This window comes from Schistocerca cancellata, chromosome 11 (assembly GCF_023864275.1).
Source record: "Schistocerca cancellata isolate TAMUIC-IGC-003103 chromosome 11, iqSchCanc2.1, whole genome shotgun sequence".
In the NCBI taxonomy this organism is placed as follows: Eukaryota; Metazoa; Arthropoda; class Insecta; order Orthoptera; family Acrididae; genus Schistocerca; species Schistocerca cancellata.
In genome coordinates this window covers 136,003,983-136,023,523 of record NC_064636.1, presented here as the reverse complement: position 1 = coordinate 136,023,523, position 19,541 = coordinate 136,003,983, and the positions used below count along the sequence as shown (strand labels likewise).

Here is a 19,541-nt window from a genome sequence, read left to right as displayed (position 1 = left end):
TAAGAGACGTGCGCAACTAGCTGCTAGCCGCGGAAGAATACAGATTTCTGGAGTCAAATATAATTCTTGTCGTAAATAACTGGAGAGATTGGGACGGTTACTATCTCCATTTCTGCAGAAAGAAGTTAGGCAAATGAGGTCTGCACCACTCCTGAGGACGCGTCCAAAATCAGGGTGCTGCGGCGAGACGGTAAGTCCGGAAAGCCGTGTTGTGGGAGATGTGCAGCTCGTCACGCGTGGCGCGAGTAGGCTCGTGCGCCGTACGAGTGTGGAGGGCGCCGTGTAAGGTGGGCTCGGTGGCGCCGTGTTTCAGGACCTTCCGCCATGTCGGCCGCTGCTGAGGTTCAGAGGACGGCGGCCGTGGACCTGGGCGCCCTGCTGGACGCGGGCGAGGGCGCGGTCGTGACGCTGGTGGCGGGAGAGACGCGGCTGGCGGCGCACCGCGCGGTCCTGGCCGCCAGGAGCCCCGTGTTCCGAGCCATGTTCCAGCACGACACGCTGGAGGCCAGCTGCGGCGAGGTCAGAATGGCGGACGTGGAGGGTCCGGTGATGAGGCAGCTATTGTCTTACGTGTACACCCTGCAGGCCCCCCAGCTGACCGGCACGGCCCCGGAGCTGTTGGCGGCTGCCGACAGATACGGCCTGTCCGCCCTGAAGGCCGCCTGCGAACAGCAGGTGCTGGCGCAGCTGGAGGTGGAGACGGCGGCGGCTGCAGCTGTGCTGGCGGTGAGGCACTCGTGCCCCAGCCTAACTGCGGCCGCCATCCACTTCAGAAGGTCTCAAACACACAAAGTAATGGCGACGCAGGGCTGGGCAGATGCTATGCGTAGCTGCCCTGAGCATCTGATTGAAGTCAGTCGCCTGCTCGGTGAACCACCAGCAGAACCCAGGTGAGCACGGGGCAGGATGTTGTTCTGTGTCTACCAGTAACATACGTGTGTGTGTGCGTGTGTGTGAGTATTTCTGAGACTAAAATATTTGTCAGCATCTCACCTCGGATGTATCAGTGCTGTACAGTACCCGTGCACGGAATGCCATTCGCTGACAGCTCACGATGTCGTAATTGTCTTGTCACGACTGGTTTATTAAAGCTCCACGTTGAACTTTTTTTGTCAGTTGTTACGTCAAGTAAAGAAATCAGAGACGCCCAGTGTAACATCTCAGATACTTCCATTCTCTCCTGCTCCATTTTCCCCACAGCCCATGTTCACTACGATACAGTGCTGTGCTCAAACGTACATTCTCGCAAATTTCTTCCTCACATTAACGCCCATGTTTGATACTAGTAGACTTCTCTCAACCAGAAATGCCATTTTTACCTGTGCTACTCTGCTTTTGATGTTCTCCTTCCTCCATCTGTTATTTTGCTGCCTAGTTAGCAGAACTCCTTAACTTCAATTACTTTGTGACCATCAACCCTGATGTTAGGTTTCTCGCTGTTCTCATTTCTGCTACTTCCCATTACTTTCGTTTTTATTCAATTTCATCTCAAACCATATTCCGTATTCATTAGCTTCTTCATTCCATTCCCTGTAATTCTTCCCCACTTTCATTGAGGAAAGCAATCTCATCAGCAGTTCTTGTCATTAATGTCGTTTCATCCTGATTGCTTCCTCGACGTGTAGACTAAACAGTACGAGAGGAAGACTACATCCCTCTTTTACACACATTTTAATCCGAGCACTTCGTTATTCGTTTCCCAGTCTTATTGTTCCCTCTTCGTTGTTGTAAATATTGCATCTCTCCTGTCTTTCCCAAAGCTTACCTCTAATTTTCTCAGAGTTTCGTACATCTTCCTCAATTTGACACTGTCAAATGGTTTTTCCAGGTCGGCAAATCCTATGAACGTGGCTTGATTTTTCTTCACTCGTGCTTCCATTATCAACAGCATATCAAAATTGACCCTCTGATGCCTTTAACTTTCCTGAACCGACATCTAAAAGAACTTCAATATCCTGTTCCAGTCTTATGTACCGGGGAGTCAAAAAGTCAGTATAAATTTGAAAACTTAATAAACCACGGAATAATATAGATAGAGAGGTAAAAATTGACACCCATGCTTGGAATGACATGGGGGTTTTATTAGAACAAAAAAAAATAAACAAAGACGCTTGGAAGATCACTTGCGCATGTCGTTTGGTGATGATCATGTGCTCAGCCACCACTTTCGTCATGCTTGGCCTTCCAGGCCCCAGACCTCAGACCGTGCAATTATTGGCTTTGGGGTTACCTGAAGTCATAAGTGTATCGTGATTGACCGACATCTCTAGGGATGCTGAAAGACCAAATCCGACGACAATGCCTCACCATAGCTCCGGACATGCTTTACAGTGCTGTTCACAACATTATTCCTCACCTACAGCTATTGCTGAGGAATGATGGTGGACATATTGGGCATTTCCTGTAAAGAACATCATCTTTGGTCTTACTTTGTTATGCTAATTATTGCTATTCGGATCAGATGAAGCGCCATCTGTCGGACAGTTTTTGAACTTTTGTATCTTTTTGGTTCTAAAAAAACCCCATGTCATTCGAAGCATGTGTGTCAATTTGTACCTCGCTATCTTCATTTTTCTGTGATTTATTCAGTTTTTAAATTTATATTGACTTTTTGATCACCCGGTATATTATTCCTGTCAGTAACTTGGATGCATGTGCTGTTAAACTGATGGTGCAATAATTCTCATAATTGTCTTGATCTTTTTCTGAAAGTCAAATGGTATATCACCAGACTCGTACATTCCACATTCGAACGTGAATAGTTATTTTGTTACCATTTCTCCAATGATATTAGAAATTCTGATGGAATGTTATTTATCCCTTCTGCCTTATTTGATATTGAATTTTCCATAACTCTTTTAAATTCTCACTCTAGTACTGGATCACCTATCTCTTCCATGTCGACTAATGTTTCTTCTTCTATTATGCCATCAGCCAAGTCTTTCACGTCATACAAGCATTCAGTGTATTCTTTCCATCCGTCTGCCATCTCCTCTGCATTTAACAGTGGAATTCCGGTTCCACTCTTAATGTTACCCCCTTTGCTTTTAATTTCACCAAAATTTGTTCTGACTGTCCTGTTATGCTGAGCCAATGCTTACAACAATCATTTCTTTTGCGATTTCTTCACCTTTCTCTGTGGCTATATGGCCTTAGCTTCTACACACTTCCCATTTATTTCATTCTTAAGTGAGTAGCACGTCTGTATTCCTGAATTTCCCTGAACATTTATGTACTTCCTACTTTCATCAACTGAAGCATTTCTTCAGTTACCCATGGTTTCTTTACAGTTAGCTTCTTTGCACCTATGTTTTTCTTTCTAGCTTCTGTGATTGTTTTTAGAGATATACACTCCTCTTCAACCACGTACCTACTGATCTGTTCATTATCACAGTATCTATAGCCTCAGAGAACTGAAAGCACTCTACGTCCCTTAGTACTACTATATCCCACTTCTTTGCACACTGATTCTTCCTTGCTAGTCTCTTAAACTTCAGGCTACTCTTCACCACTACTAAATTGTGATATGCATCTGTATCTGCTTCTGGGTATGCCTTACAGTTCAGTATCTACTTCCAGTATCTCTACATGACGATGATACTATGTAACTGAAATCTCCCCATATCTAACGTCCTTTCCCAAATGCAACTCCTCTTCTTGTGATTCCTAAACAAAGTATTCGCTATTCATAGCTGAAATTATTGTACAACTCAACTAGTGTTTCTCCTCTCTCTTTCCTGATACCAAGTCTATATTCTCCTGTAATTCTTTCTTCTTCTGTTTCCCTTGCTGACTATTAGATTTTCATCTTCCTTTATATACTGAATTAGCTGTTTAGTATCCTCATATAGTTTTTCTATATCTTCATCTTCAACTTGCGATATCGGCATGTATACCTGAACTATCATTGTCGGTGCCGGTGTTGGTTCGCTGTCGATTCTGTTGGCAAGAACCCTATCACTGAAATGTTCACAGTAGCTCACTGTCTGCCCTACCCAACTACTCATAATGAATCCGACCCCTATTGCGCCATTTCCTGCTGCTGTTGATAGTACCCTATTCTCATCTGACCAGAAGTCTTTGCCTTCTTTCCATTTCACCTGAATGACCACCACCGTTTGCAGATTGAGCGTTAACATTTTCCTTTTCCGCTACTGGCCATTAAAATTGCTACACCACGAAGATGACGTGCTACAGACGCGAAATTTAACCGACAGGAAGAAGATGCTGTGGTATGTAAATCATTAGTTTTTCAGAGCAATCACACAAGGTTGGCGCCGGTGGCACTATAACGTGCTGACGTGAGGAAAGCTTCCAACCGATTTCTCATACACAAACAGCAGTTGACCACCATTGCCTAGTGAAATATTGTTGTGATGCCTCGTGTAAGAAGGGGAAATGCGTACCATGACGGTTCCGACTTTGATAAAGGTCGGATTGTAGCCAATCGCGATTGTGGTTTATCGTATCGCGACATTGCTGCTCGCGTTGGTCGAGATCCAATGACTGTTAGCAGAATATGGAATCGGTGGGTTCAGGAGGGTAATACGGAACGCCGTGCTGGATCCCAACGGCCTCGTATCACTAGCAGACGAGATGACAGGCATGTTATCCACATGGCTGTAACGGATCGTGCAGCCATGTCTCGATCCCTGAGTCAACAGATGGGGACGTTTGCAAGACAACAACCATCTGTACGAACAGTTCGACGACGTTTGCAGCAGCATGGGCTATCAGCTCGGAGATCGTGGCTACGGTTACCCTTGACGCTGCATCACAAACAGGAGCGCCTGCGATGGTGTATTGAATGACAAAACTGGGTGCACGAATGGCAAAATGTCATTGGCGACATCACGGTGAACGCACATTGGAAACGTGTATTCGTTATCGCCATACTGGCGTATCACCCAGCGCTATGGTATGGGGTGCCATTGGTTACACATCTCGGTCACCTCTTGTTCGCGTTGACGGCGCTTTGAACAGTGGACGTTACATTTCAGATGTGTTACTACCTGTGGCTCTACCCTTCATTCGATCCTTGCGAAACCCTACATTTCAGCAGGGTAATGCACGACCGCATGTTGCAGGTCCTGTACCGGCCTTTCTGTATACAGAAAATGTTCGACTGCTGCCCTGGCCAGCACATCTCTCACCAATTGAAAACGTCTGGTCAATAGTGGCGGAGCAACTGGCTCGTCACAATACGCCAGTCACTACTCCTGATGAACTGTGGCATCGTGTTGAAGCTGTACACGCGATACAAGCTCTGTTTGACTCAATGCATAGGCATATCAAGGCTGTTACTACGGCCAGAGGTGTTTGTTCTGGGTACTGATTTCTCACGATCTATGCACTCAAACTGCTTGAAAATGTAGTCACATCTCATTTCTAATATAATATATATGTCCAATGCATACACGTTTATCATTTGCATTTCTTCTTGGTGTAGCAATTTTAATGGGGAGTAGGGTATTATTTTCTAGCTTTCCAACCACATTCTAACTCCTCACATTCCACGTCTGGACTCGTATAATGTCATCCCTTGGTTGGTTATTCAATCCTTTTGTCAGGTCATGTCACTCTTGGCAGTCTCTTCCCAGGTATCCGAATGGGCACTAGTCTGGAAGCTCTTGGCAGGATCATCATGATACGTGTTCAATTACAGGCCACATGTTCTGTTGATACTCTTTGCGTACCTTTAATGAAGTGGTTTCCATTTCCTTCTCGTGCCACTCATGACTGCTGAATCTTCCACTAACCTAAACGCCAAGGCAGAGCCCTGAGCCTCCTTGATCCCCTCCGCCCACTTTAACAAGGCTGTTGGCTGAATGAGGGTGACCTTTTATGCCAGGAGCCTTCGGCTGCCAATGCTGATGATTTTTATTCACAATGTGGATGGCGGGGTTCGAGCCCAGGATCGAGGACGACGATACCTCTAGACGACGGGCTCCAAACAGCGGGGTAATGATTCCCAGTCTTACGTCCAGGCGCCACGCAGGGTAGCAGTGCGGTCTGAGGCACCTCGTCACGGTCCGGGGGGCTCCCCCCTCACCCCCCTCTTGTTGGAGGTTCGAGTCCTCCCTTGGGCATAGGTGTGTGTGTGTTGTCCTTAGCGTAAGTCAGTTTAAGTTAAAGTAGTGCGTAAGCATAGGGACGGATGGCCTCAGCAGTTGGATCCCGTAACATCTTTCCTAAAATTTACAAATTTTTTTACAGCCGTCCAGTACAGAAGGTGGTGTGAGCACAGGGGCTCTTCATGCACATTGTGAGTGAACGACAAGAGAACAATCCAGTCAGCACGACAACATGGTCACACACAGTGGTGGGCCTTACAGTCACATTGTCTTCTCGTCTCTGTTCAGCCATCACCCGCAATATGTGCCATGCCTTTCCTCCTAGGAAACACACAGGTACTGGTTACCTCACTGTACTGGATGCTGGAGGAGCAGGCGACAAATCTCTGCCCTCCTGTCACGTCTGTAATCGTCTCTGGCGCTGCCGGAGGCCGTCCAGTGGAACGCACCAGTTTGCTCCTACTGGGATACGCCAGATTACGTCGCCTATGGATCTATTTGAGTCTGAAGCATCTTCTACAATGTCAGTGCTGATGTGACGCTTAGATCCGACTCCTATTTGTTACTCTCTGTCTCTCAGATACGTATGCTTCATACAGGGCTGTCCCCTTTATTTTTCAAATCTTTTGGAATGTGTATGCAATACTCTACAGATTACTTGACAAGTTGTAAACTTTGCCTGTGAGGCAATGTTGTCTGTACTGCCTGACCCACTTTTTCTTGTAACAGCAGCCTGTAGTGTAATCTTCTCAATCTCAGTCTCTCTTGTCCAGTTTAAAACGGAAGATAATGTTTGAGTCAGAAACACATAACCCTTGCTGTCTTTTCAAGAAATCGAATTATAGAGACATTACATGCCTGTATGATTTTGTCTGCTTTACTGAAAAGCAAATTTTGAAACTACTCATTGTAACGTTTGCAGTATAGCTGTTGTAGTTCCTGGCCATCGCCTTCTTCATTCCCTCAGGCCTCAAACGTATTGCATGGTAGTTATCCACTGTTCATCAAAATATCAGCATATCAAACAACTCTTGTATGTAAGTTGGTACCCCGACTTACCAGATTATATCTTTTCTATCTCCTCCCCCCCCCCCCACTTCTCTCTCTCTCTCTGTCTTCAGTGAAATCATTCAGCTTCCATACATTAGGTTTCAACCAACCTCACAAACCAGCCGACTTGAACTGCTTGTCAGGTTGTGCCCGACAGGTGTTGTGTGAGTGAGACAGAGCTGCTGGCCCCTGCGGCCGGGCTCTCGTGTCCAGTTCGGTGTCCGCCGCCTCCAGCCGCGCCTCTTGTTTTCCAGCGCGCCAGCCGCCCCCGCCGCCCGGCCGCCCAGTGGCAGCAGCCAGACCACCGCCGCCACCCCCGCCGCCCCCGCCGACTCCGCCGCCCGGCCGCCCAGTGGCAGCAGCCGGACCACCACCGCCGCCACCGCCGACCCCGCCGACTCCGTCGACTCCGCCGCCCCCGCCGCCCCCGCCGCCCCCGCCGCCCCCGCCGCCCCCGCAGCCCGTCGATCTCCCCCGCCGCCCGACATCGCCGCCGTCTCCCGCCTGCGGTGAGTGGCGCCGCTGCAAGTCCGCGACTTGTACCCTCACGCCAACACTTACTGCCGTGTCAACCAAACGTTATACTAACGAAGAATTCGAATTTCATATAGTTTTTGAAATGTTAGATGGCGCCCAGGTTACAGTTATCAGGAAAAATTATTTCCTTGCTTAACGGTGTGTTTAGTATAGTTGCCACTTTCGATGGTCTTTTTGCGTGTTACAAATTACTCCTGAAGGAAATGGTTGTGAAGCCAGGGTTTCAGTGCATCGGCATTCACGTAACCTACAGGATGCATTAATGAATCGCTGCGTATACAGGTGTATGCACAGTCCCAAAAGAAAAAAAAAAACAGTGATAAAGTAAGAGTAAGCAGAATTAGAAGTAAGAGGGCTCAAAACCGGCTGTTAACAGCAGAGGGTGTTGATATGGCTTGTTTCGTGCGTGTCCTCAAATATTATTCGAATTTGCTTGAGATGACTTTCCAGGATGGATACTTTCGTATTGTAGGGCATATTCTGAGGCCTCAAGTGATCACCAGTTCAGTACTGGAGGGCACTGCGCGGGGTAAATATCGAAGAGGGAGACCAAGAGATGAGTACACTAAGCAGATTCAAGGGGATGTAGGTTGCAGTAGGGACTGGGAGATGAAGAACCTTACACAGGATAGAGTAGCATGGAGAGCTGCATCAACAACTTTCGTACGTAGCAGCCACTGATGATCTTAATGCAAATTAAAGCTCTGGTAGTAACGTTTAGAAATGAAGAAATTCAGAAAACATCAGCCACAATGAAAGTTGGAGTCAGGGGTGAAGGCAGGCTCAGGGGGGGTGGCGGCTGCGGTGCCCGTCGACGAAAGGCGGCAAACGAGGTCAGCTCTGCTGTGGGCGTGGCAGGGTGGAGGCGTGTGCAGCACTGCACACCCCGCCCGTCTTAAGCCACGCCCTGCAGCTGGTGGGGTCTGCCACGCGTCTCGAGTACAGTATCTCCAGTCAGCGCAGAGCAGTTTTTTCCTTAACAACTTCCTAATATTCATCTCGCTTGTTCGAAATCAGCGACCGATGTTAGTGGACATACATAGTCAGCTTTCTGAAAAAGTATGCCTTGCAGCCAACTGAAAGGTTTACAAGATGGCTTCACTGAGGCTCCACTGACATAGCTGTTTTTTAACTTGAAGAAGGTGCTTGATGTACCAGAATAACATCTGCACAGGACTAGGTTTAGCAACATTGCGACTATTCAGCATGCCATTTGAAACTGATCAGAGCAGAATGCAGCAAGACGCAATAGAATAGAGGAGTGTCCTAAGTTTCAAGTGGGAAAGTAGGTGCAAAATAAATGCTGTAACTTGAATATATGCACTGACTTTAGAAAACACATTGCTCCCCCTATACGGAGACTCACGGATTTCGTGGCTCGGTTACATGTCGTGGTCAGCTGTAGACATGTACAGCGTGTGGATCTACTTGTGATCGAACCACCGGCCTCCTACTGTTACAATCCAGTTTCGTTGTTCTATTAGTGAAGCGAGGGTTGCATCGTTCTGTCCACCGGAACCGTCTGTGATAACGTCTCGGTGTTGCACCGCCCAGAACCCTACCAGGCTGCCTTGACTGATTTGGTTTTTTCTCCTAGTTCACTATATTATAACGACGGTTTATTTTCATACATTGACACGTTTGTCGGATATATAGCGATTGTCAGCTGCCATTGACGGAAACACAGCCTGACCGTGTGCCACTCGCACCTGCATAGCTCCATATATGTGCGAACTTCAGATACATTAACTTCTTACACAGGAAACAGCCTCTTCACGCTCTGTACAGTATCACTGTGGGCAACTGGCAAAATAGCACCACGGAATAACAATGATGACTGCACAGGAGTGAAGCTCAGCTTACACACCAATAGTGAAAGCTACTCACAGCTACTACTGGATTTTACACTACTATTATTGTCGAGGGTAAAACTAATGAGAGTAATTAGGGGCTCCATCGGAAACTGTGTCGTCCCAGTGGCAGGACGTGGCCAGGGTTTAACGTGGCGTGAGCGGCCACTTGCATTTTGTAGGCTGGTGGGTGCAGCTGTCAGTGTGGCGACGTCAGGCCGTGTCCTGCCTGCCCCTCGCTGATGCTGCAGGCAAGTTTCAATGACAAAGTGTTCAGGTTTTGAGTCAGGAATATTCATCAGTGAAATAAAACAGCAAATCCAGTGAGCAACTGCAAACACTGTATTCCCCATTAACTGACACCACAGTTCTGAACCAATGTGGTACACTGCTGTTGGCCGCTGTTGTTTGACGTTCCAGTAAGTCTCTGGAGTTAGCTCCCTGCCCCACTGGGAGAAAGTGATGGTGCAACCGACGCCGACACCTTCACGGATCGGACTGTTCCCTGGACAGCATATATGCCGAGAGCCGATTTCTGTCGTTCTTCTAGCTGCAGTCTGCCGACCTCTTAAGAAAAATGATGTAAGGGTCCTCTGCACACGAACGCATGTCCGAAGGAAGAGGCACAGTGACAACAACAGCTGTTAAGAAGATACAATCAACAACACAGGCAAGGAATTATCGTCTCCATCCGCCAGCACCTGGCAATGACTTTCAATCAGAGTATCCTCCCCTGCACGGTGATTGATGTGTTGTTGTGTACATAGTTCCACGTAGTCAGCGCGTACACAACTTTCCCGCTAGAGCGCCCCCCGCTAAGCACAACAGCGCAGGCGCAGCGCTCGTCCGTCTCCGCGTCTCCGCACTACGAGATGGCGCTGCCTTAGAGACGGACCAAATTCCGCTTCCGCCGATCCACGTATTAATGTGTAATGCAGCCAATGAGATTGCTGCTAACACAGAACCTTTTCTCCTCACGCAGTGATACCTGAACGCGCGAGGTATTATAACGAGTGTACAGACCTCCGATTAGTCAGTCTGTATTAGTCTGCATCAGTCTCTACTCATGTTTCAGTCTGCGCCTAATAATCGACTGTGATAATGTGATAACGCCGCTGTACTCGATCGTAAAGTGAAGGCAGTCGGGCACTGTGTTCTCTGTCTGTGCTGACAGACAATACCTGAAATTTGGTATTTTTGTCGTACTCACATCACTGTGGATGTCGTAATATTGGAACCCATAACGATTTGCAAAATGGAATGTCCCATGCCTTCAGCTTAAGGATGGTGATGAAATGTAGTTACATCAATATCTTCTCCAAAAAATATTGATGTATATCGGACATCATTTTCTGTCAGTATATCAATATGTCGATATCAAAACGGCAATATCGACTGTGATATTTTTATTTTATAATATATTTTCGATAAATATTTGAAGCTATCTTATTTTCAAATTGTAGTGGGACATGATTCTTACCATCAAGTGTGTAATAATCTTACTACTTTCTGAGCTTTCATCACGTCCAATCTTGCCCTTTGAGTGTGTGAATCAAGTATTTGTGGCAGAGAACAAAAACACCGATTGCACCGTGGCGCGGGAGAGGGGGTTGAATGGAATGACAAGATTTACGATGTGAACAAACAAAACACCAATTTCCTTATAAAATAATTTTCAACGCAACTAGTGAGCTATTTTTGCACATCGAAATTCTTGAAAAACAGTTGCTGAAAATGAAGAACAAAAATCTAAATGACAAGCCGTGGGCGCAGACGTGTGAGGGTAGATGCTGACGTAATCGGCTGGCAGCGCTGCCAGCGGAAAAAGCAGGCTTTAACTTGGCCGCAGAATTTCGACGCTGCAGCTGGTAGGTCCCTGTCCTTTGCAGAAATGGAAAAGCAGGGAAGCGGGCATGAAGTGTTCCGGACAAACCCGCTGTGTGACGAAACACCATGACCGACCCATCAGGCGCCTTTCATTGTGCCACCTGCGTGCAGGCACCGTTTTTAGCAGAGTGTTTATCGGTATGCCTGAACGTCCAACGTTTTACTTTGAACTCTCGCTGTAAAGGGGATAGGCAGGCTGCTAGCTCAGGGTGTATACGACCCGGGACAGCCGGGAGATCCGGGAAAAACCCGGGAATTGTTTACAATTGCGGGAGCTTTTCACCGTTTTAGTTTAGAGTTAAATTTTTGCGACTTTGATTGGTGAGAACCAATATTCTAACAAAGGATAATACTGTACCCTGCCACTGCAGAATAATACTGCAGCAACAAAACATGAACGACAGAAAAGAAACGAAAATAAAACTTTAGTTGCGAAGGAAATGCGCCTCATACAACAACAAAACACAGTGCTCATACAAGCGTCTGCCAACAGCAAAGTATGTCGAAGGCTTTAGGAAGACTATGCAGTGATCGATTACAACAAATTGCCTCGACGTGACAACTGTTTGAATTGGATTCGATTGAACAGTTGCGGGCTGCCTCTCGCGCATGCGTAGTTGAGTGGCGTGTGAGCAGTCCCTGCTCCCTGTTGCGGTTACAGAAGTGTGGCTGGGAGCCGCCATCTGACGTCGCCGCCCTTGGGAAATGCGGTGGATCCGGGGCTGGTGCACAGGGCAGCCCGAGCTGTGGTGGGCGGGTGGGTCGCCTCCACGTGGCCTGTGTATACGTCCAGCGGTTTTACTGTTTCCTCCTCGTTTATTGCTCTCACGTTAAATTAAAACAAAACGGATTTTTGTCACCGGGACCTATCAACTGAATTAAAATACGTTCGCATAATTAAGGAAGGGTAAAATATGTTGTCAGTTTCAGATTTTATTTCCACCTTTGACGGTCAACCATTAATCGCCATGCAGAAGAATAAAGCTATTTTTCGCTAAAGAGAAGTAGCTTTTATTAATCTTTCCCGCTGAGGCAGTCAGTTTATTTGAAACAAAGTGTTTAATTTTTCGCTATTGCCTAGTTTCAACTGTTCGCTGCGTTTCAGGTGCACTTATGGCATTATACCGTAATAAAGAACCAAACATGATGTAATGCAGTACTGGTGCTGCAAGAAAATTAACATCGGAATCTCGACTTAGGAATGCGCGCTTTAAGGCGAATTGTGCATTTTATTGTGGTGCACGAATTCAGGATGCTCTTGAAGTAATCCTGTGATGTCTTGTTTCTTTTATGGCATAATGTAAGATCTTTCAGAGCTTCACACGTACGAACATGAGGGCCTCCTGCGTCATCGTAGCTGCGCAAGCGCGGTGACTCCTTCCACCTGGCGCTCTCTGTCAACTGCTGAAGCGAACCTCATATTTCTAACACGTCGCGGGAAAATACTGCGAATGGTGGTTTCAAAAACGTACAGCGTAAATTTGCTTTTACGCAAGATGAACTATGTGCGAGAATGTACAGGGTGTTTCAAAAATGACCGGTATATTTAAAACGGCAATAAAAACTAAACGAGCAGCGATAGAAATACACCGTTTGTTGCAATATGCTTGGGACAACAGTACATTTTCAGGCGGACAAACTTTCGAAATTACAGTAGTTACAATTTTCAACAACAGATGGCGCTGCATGTGATGTGAAAGATATAGAAGACAACGCAGTCTGTGGGTGCACCATTCTGTACGTCGTCTTTCTGCTGTAAGCGTGTGCTGTTCACAACGTGCAAGTGTGCTGTGGACAACATGGTTTATTCCTTAGAACAGAGGATTTTTCTGGTGTTAGAATTCCACCGCCTAGAACACAGTGTTGTTGCAACAAGACGAAGTTTTCAACGGAGGTTTAATGTAACCAAAGGACCGAAAAGCGATACAATAAAGGATCTGTTTGAAAAATTTCAACAGACTGGGAACGTGACGGATGAACGTGCTGGAAGGGTAGGGCGACCACGTACGGCAACCACAGAGGGCAACGCGCAGCTAGTGCAGCAGGTGATCCGACAGCGGCCTCAGGTTTCCGTTCGCCATGTTGCAGCTGCGGTCCAAATGACGCCAACGTCCACGTATCGTCCCATGCGCCAGAGTTTACACCTCTATCCATACAAAATTCAAACGCGGCAACCCCTCAGCGCCGCTACCAGTGCTGCACGAGAGACATTCGCTAACGATATAGTGCACAGGATTGATGACGGCGATATGCATGTGGGCAGCATTTGGTTTACTGACGAAGCTTATTTTTACCTGGACGGCTTCGTCAATAAACAGAACTGGCGCGTATGGGGAACCGAAAAGCCCCATGTTGCAGTCCCATCGTCCCTGCATCCTCAAAAAGTACTGGTCTGGGCCGCCATTTCTTCCAAAGGAATCATTGGCCCATTTTTCAGATCCGAAACGATTACTGCATCACGCTACCTGGACATTCTTCGTGAATTTGTGGCGGTACAAACTGCCTTAGACGACACTGCGAACACCTCGTGGTTTATGCAAGATGGTGCCCGGCCACATCGCACGGCCGACGCCTTTAATTTCTTGAATGAATATTTCGATGATCGTGTGATTGCTTTGGGCTATCCGAAACATACAGGAGGCGGCGTGGATTGGCCTCCCTATTCGCCAGACATGAACCCCTGTGACTTCTTTCTGTGGGGACACTTGAAAGACCAGGTGTACCGCCAGAATCCAGAAACAATTGAACAGCTGAAGCAGTACATCTCATCTGCATGTGAAGCCATTCCGCCAGACACGTTGTCAAAGGTTTCGGGTAATTTCATTCAGAGACTACGCCATATTATTGCTACGCATGGTGGATATGTGGAAAATATCGTACTATAGAGTTTCCCAGACCGCAGCGCCATCTGTTGTTGAAAATTGTAACTACTGTAATTTCGAAAGTTTGTCTGCCTGAAAATGTACTGTTGTCCCAAGCATATTGCAACAAACGGTGTATTTCTATCGCTGCTCGTTTAGTTTTTATTGCCGTTTCAAATATACCGGTCATTTTTGAAACACCCTGTATGATGAATTTACTAAATCAGGCCTATTTAGAGGAATTTCGAGCCCAGAAGATGAGACATTTAGGTCGTTATTAAAAGTTTTATTATCACTTTAGTGTGATGTGTCTTAAAGTGTAACACGCGCACAGATCATCAACATTATATGTGCAGTCTTAGCTTCTCTTGCAGCTTATTAATCTTTGAGACCAATATTGTATGTGAACGATGTGCATATTGATTTAAACCATGAGCTTTTCTTATTTGTGTCTTGGCGTTACTTACGAGTGATTTTGCTGTTGGCTGACTACATCACTTGTCGTGTGCTGTGATCAGCTGGCGAGATCACGTGACATGAGCTATGGCTGGCTTACAGAAGCTCACCGCAATCTCGATTTCAATGCATAGGAAAGTAACATGCGGTGTTTGGTGGAATCCGAATTTATACCTTCATAATAGGAACACGGGAACAGGAATCTAATATCAGCGTTCCCGTATCTGTTAGAAATATAAAAGCGGATGCCTGTTCGTGTGAATGCGTGTTCGGGTACAACTTCGTCCACAATTGGCGCATACATTCCGTCCGATACGGTTTTTAAACAAAACATAGTGCAGCTGTACTGGAAAAATTTAAGCCTTTCCTTCGATGGGGTGCTCTGAAACGCGACAACTCTTGCGACACGAGTAGTGCTCAAAAGTAATGGGGAACTCGCCATTTTGCGTTTTTTATAACTGAGATTCGCAAGACTTTTTTGTCGTTGTGTAGGTAAACATGTCTTAAAAGTATGTCTCCACCAGGTAAATGGGATATTTTGTCTGATGTCAGATCTTGGAAAGGTTATTGGTGTGTTAGTAGAAGTGGCGATTATTTGTTTCATGTAAAAGCGGACTATAGCGTTTGTATTAAATTTGGCTATGACAACGGAGTGAAAGTCATCAAGATTTTACAGACATTAGATTTTGCTTTTGTCGAATCTACTATCAGTACGGGAAGTGTTTACGACTGATGTAAATATTTTTAGATTTCAACAGTTTGGTACACCACGAATTCCTGTCACAAGGTGAAACGGTCAGCAAGCAGTAAAACCTACAAACTCAACGCCAGCGGCATGACGCAATCCGAAAAAAAAAAACCTCCAGATGTGTGGCGGAACTGTTAATGATTTCTGCATTGCGATAACGCATCTGCTTAGAATTCGTTGCGTGTTCTTGCATGTTTCACTGCAAACCATACTGTGGTGGAGCCCTTGGCTGCACCATCACCCGATGTGAAATTTTGTTCCTAAAAATTACGACGAACCGTAAAGGGCTGTCTTTTTCATACACAGATGAGATTTGAAATGCACCGCTGAGAGAACTACAGGGTATCACAACAAAACTTGCAGAACTGTTTCACACAGCGGAACAAACACTGGAGTAAATGTATTGACATGTAGTGGAAAATATTTTGATGAAGACAACGTTGATATAGGGTAATACATAAACCCAGCAATGGATCCATTATTCACCGCTCTCGCTTTCACTAATATTGTCCGTGTTGCGACCTACGTTTTGTTAACAGACGAGGAAGTTGTATTTCTGTACTTACAGATCTGATTAATTGCCTGTGTTTTCTTCCTGAGTGTCGGAAGGGCGTGCTCCACACACAACCGTTAGAGGTGTGTTTCTGTGAAGCTCAAAGATCGGTTACCAACAGGATACTGAAGTCACAGGAGGTGACTCCTCGGAGTGAATTAGGAGAAAAAGTTAAAACAGCTGGCAATGAGATGCAGTGCACCAATTTTTAACGGGAAGCGGCTGCAAATTTCGGTAGTGGGATACTGGTATGTGTATGTGATACGCAGGTTAATCTGTATCCTAGAGGGAAGATTTCTAGATTTGTAACTCGTGGCTGGGCAGAAGTGTATGAAGGACTGCTCACAGTGTGGCGTGTGTGACGGTTTCTTTCATTCGGTGTGTGTGTGTGTGTGTGTGTGTGTGTGTGTGTGTGTCTGTGTAGTGGAGTGAGAGAGTGTCGATGTTTTGTGCAGGAGCCTCTCTCAAGAGGAGAGAGGGAGGAGGCTGATAGAGGCGGCCAGGCAGGGCGCGGCGGAGCAGCTGCGCGAGTTGCTGGCGGCGGGGGCGGACGTGGAGGCGAGTGAGGAGGGGACGTGGGGGGGCAGCTGGACCGCCCTGCACTGGGCAGCAGACGGGGGTCACGTGGCGGCGGCCAGCTGCCTCGTCGGCGCCGGCGCGGAGGTCGACGCCAGGACCAGCAGGGGGCAGAGCACGCCCCTGCACTTGGCTGCAGAGAGTGGCCACGCTGGTGTGGTGCGGCTGCTGGTCGGCGCCTCTGCTGACCCCAACGCCAGGGATCGGGTGGGGCGGACGCCGCTGCACAGGGCGGCAGAGGAGGGCCACGCAGAGGCGGCGGCTGAGGTCCTCCTGTCGGGGGCGGACAGGGGGGCCCGGGATGACGAAGGCAGGACCCCCCTGGACCTCGCCAGGGAGAGGGGAAAGCAGCAGCTGGTGGATATGCTGACACAACGCTGACATACGGCACTCAGGAAGCACAATCAGTTACATCATATGCGTTTGTCTTTCAAATAAAGAATACAAAAAATGAATCCTTTGTTCATTTATTTGTACATACCATTTTGTGCTGTGTATGACAACTCCGGTAACACCGTGACAACTGCAACGACGAGAGATACCTGTAAACTAACGTCAGGAGCCCTTCTTTTGACGATTTAGTCTGTAAAATACTTCACGATCAGTTTTTGCAAAAGCTGAGTAACAACTGAAAAGCACTCCACTATTACTAAATACCACTTGTCTCTCTCAAGATTGTCTTCCTGATGGTGTACAACATATGCGAGAACCTTACAAGAACACAGCTGACATCTATCACGACCGCCTGCATTTCAAAACATCACAAATCAAACTCTTTAAAGACACGAATGGCGCAATATTGTTGGTTGTCTACCACATCATGCAGCTGCATTAACGTTCGTTGTTCGAACCAGTCCACTACATTACCCCATTACTGGAAACTGTATGCTGCTAGCATGTGTGGTGCTATGTTACACCAGCATATACTCCACCATACTCACATTAATGGCACACAAGTCGTTCAGTCAGAATGTGTCTGCAGTTGCTTTCTCACGCCGGGTATTCTTATGTATCTGCAGTACGCAAATAGTTGCCGCCTTTAATTGCAGCCTCACATTGGCCGCAAGAGTTACACCACATACTTGGCAACACTGCACACGGAACATCAGGCAGATTCGTAGAGGTCACGCTATCACGAGTAGTAAAATAGATAAAATTCTCTACTTTGGCCCACGAATCGAGCAAGTGCTTCCAACTGCTGGTGAGATTCTAATGAGCGACTTGCTGTTACGTTAATTCAAATGTAGATGTGACTGCCGATGTAAATTACACAGTTTGCCATACTGTCGCCATCTGTATATGAGCGTGTCGTTATTTCGTAACTTTCGTCACCTGAGTCTACGACGTTTAATAAAAATGACGGAACGAACAATGGGGATGTCAAAAACGAAACGCACTACGACAACTAACTTTTAAAAGACGGTTCCTCTGACAACAGTACTGCACTGAAGGGAATAGCTGGTCGCTACACAGAGGGAAGAGATACATGTCCAGTGTGCACAGAAGAGGTTCTTATAAAGTGTCAAGCGATGTGAAAGAATCATAAAATGTTGACGTCGAAAGTGAACTGGCTGGATTGAGCGTGTGAGGTTCCTATCCCTGTCGACAGGAACTTATTTTTGCAGGTTTTAGGTTTCAATGCGACGCTGCAGCTAAGGGAACAGTGCAGAACACAGCAGCGGCGGCGGTGAGCGAGAAGGCGTTCCCCGCGCATGCGCCGGCAGCGGACTCGCCGCGCGGCGTGACGGTGAGTGGCTGGGGTGAGGCTCGCGAGCCAGCCGTGGGGCCGCCAGAGAGACTCGCGCCCGCCAGCCTCCAGCACTCGGCTGCGAGGCGGACCTGCAGCTTCCCCTCAGCCAGCGTCGGCCGCCAGGGCCCGCCTGTGCTACAGCAGGCGGTCACGTGTGTAACCGCTACACGGCGAAACAAACTACTTAGACCCACACATTCACACGACGTTACAAACGGAAACATAAAACACACTAAATTTTCTGAATCTCGCCGTTCGAAAGAGAAACACCACACATGGCTTCACAATATTCGGGAAACCGACAGCCACGAAGCATCGCCGTTCACAAACTGCCGAATCACCCGGTGGCGCACGGGCTTCACATTCGGACTGCACAGATTGAACGGAACATCCGTAAGCAAACACCATTACACAAGGCAGCTAAACACAATAAAACATACACCAGAGGAAAATAGTGGCAAGTCCCATATGATCCAGAAATTAAACCAACAAATTAGTAGAGACAAAAGAAACAGGCCCACACACACAGAGAGAGACAGAGAGACAGACCGATAGTGTAAACAAAATTCAAATTCGTCGCCAAATACTCTCGAGAAGAGTTGAGCGCTAACGGCTTTAGCAAACACAACGTGTGTTTGTGTGTGCAGTGACCTCAGAACGCAAAAGAATGATGTCGCAAAAAAATTGAGCAATAACATGTATACGCTAAATGTTTTAACGCCAAAATTACGTCGCTGGATAATCAAGAGGTGTGCAGTGCAGGACACCACACAGATAGTCCTGCAAAACTGTGTAATGTATAAATCACGGTAAGAAGAAAAAAAACTTTCTTTAGGCCTGTCTTTGTTAGATCAATTAAAACATAAAATATGTTCACTTTCTACAGCTTACAATAATCAGATGTCCACTGGGGATGGCACAGAGGTGCCTAAACATGTTTAGGTAACAAGAGAAATTACTCTTTCTGCATAAAAGGGCAACCCGTTTTCAATAATATATGTATATATTCGCCATTTACTGTAAGAGTTATTTTGACAACTGCAATGTCGCCTTTGGGCTCTGAACAAGATTTCATCTCGGCACATGTCAGACTTTAAACTCCTGTGACACACACGTCCCGATTTTTGTAACTTCATGTGGTGAACCGTTTCACCTATTTAAATGCTAACTGTTTTACTGCATTTTTTAATAAATGTACT

At 46.8% G+C, this 19,541-nt stretch overlaps 1 protein-coding gene across 1 annotated transcript; it reads left to right on the top strand.

Moving 5' to 3' along the window:
* Positions 1-324: 324 nt before the first annotated feature.
* Positions 325-16,973, top strand: LOC126108341 (ankyrin repeat domain-containing protein 65-like). The gene is made up of 2 exons (XM_049913557.1): positions 325-890; positions 16,472-16,973. Exons 1-2 carry the CDS (start codon positions 325-327, stop codon positions 16,971-16,973), a joined length of 1,068 nt encoding a protein of 355 aa, XP_049769514.1.
* Positions 16,974-19,541: the final 2,568 nt, after the last annotated feature.

What these genes read in the sequence shown, in the direction of transcription:
- LOC126108341 (XM_049913557.1), top strand. Translation starts at nt 325, where the DNA reads ATGTCGGCCGCTGCTGAGGTTCAGAGGACGGCGGCCGTGGACCTGGGC. An exon ending in GAACCACCAGCAGAACCCAG is followed by an intron (nt 891 to 16,471) that starts GTGAGCACGGGG and finishes TGTTTTGTGCAG; the next exon opens with GAGCCTCTCTCAAGAGGAGA.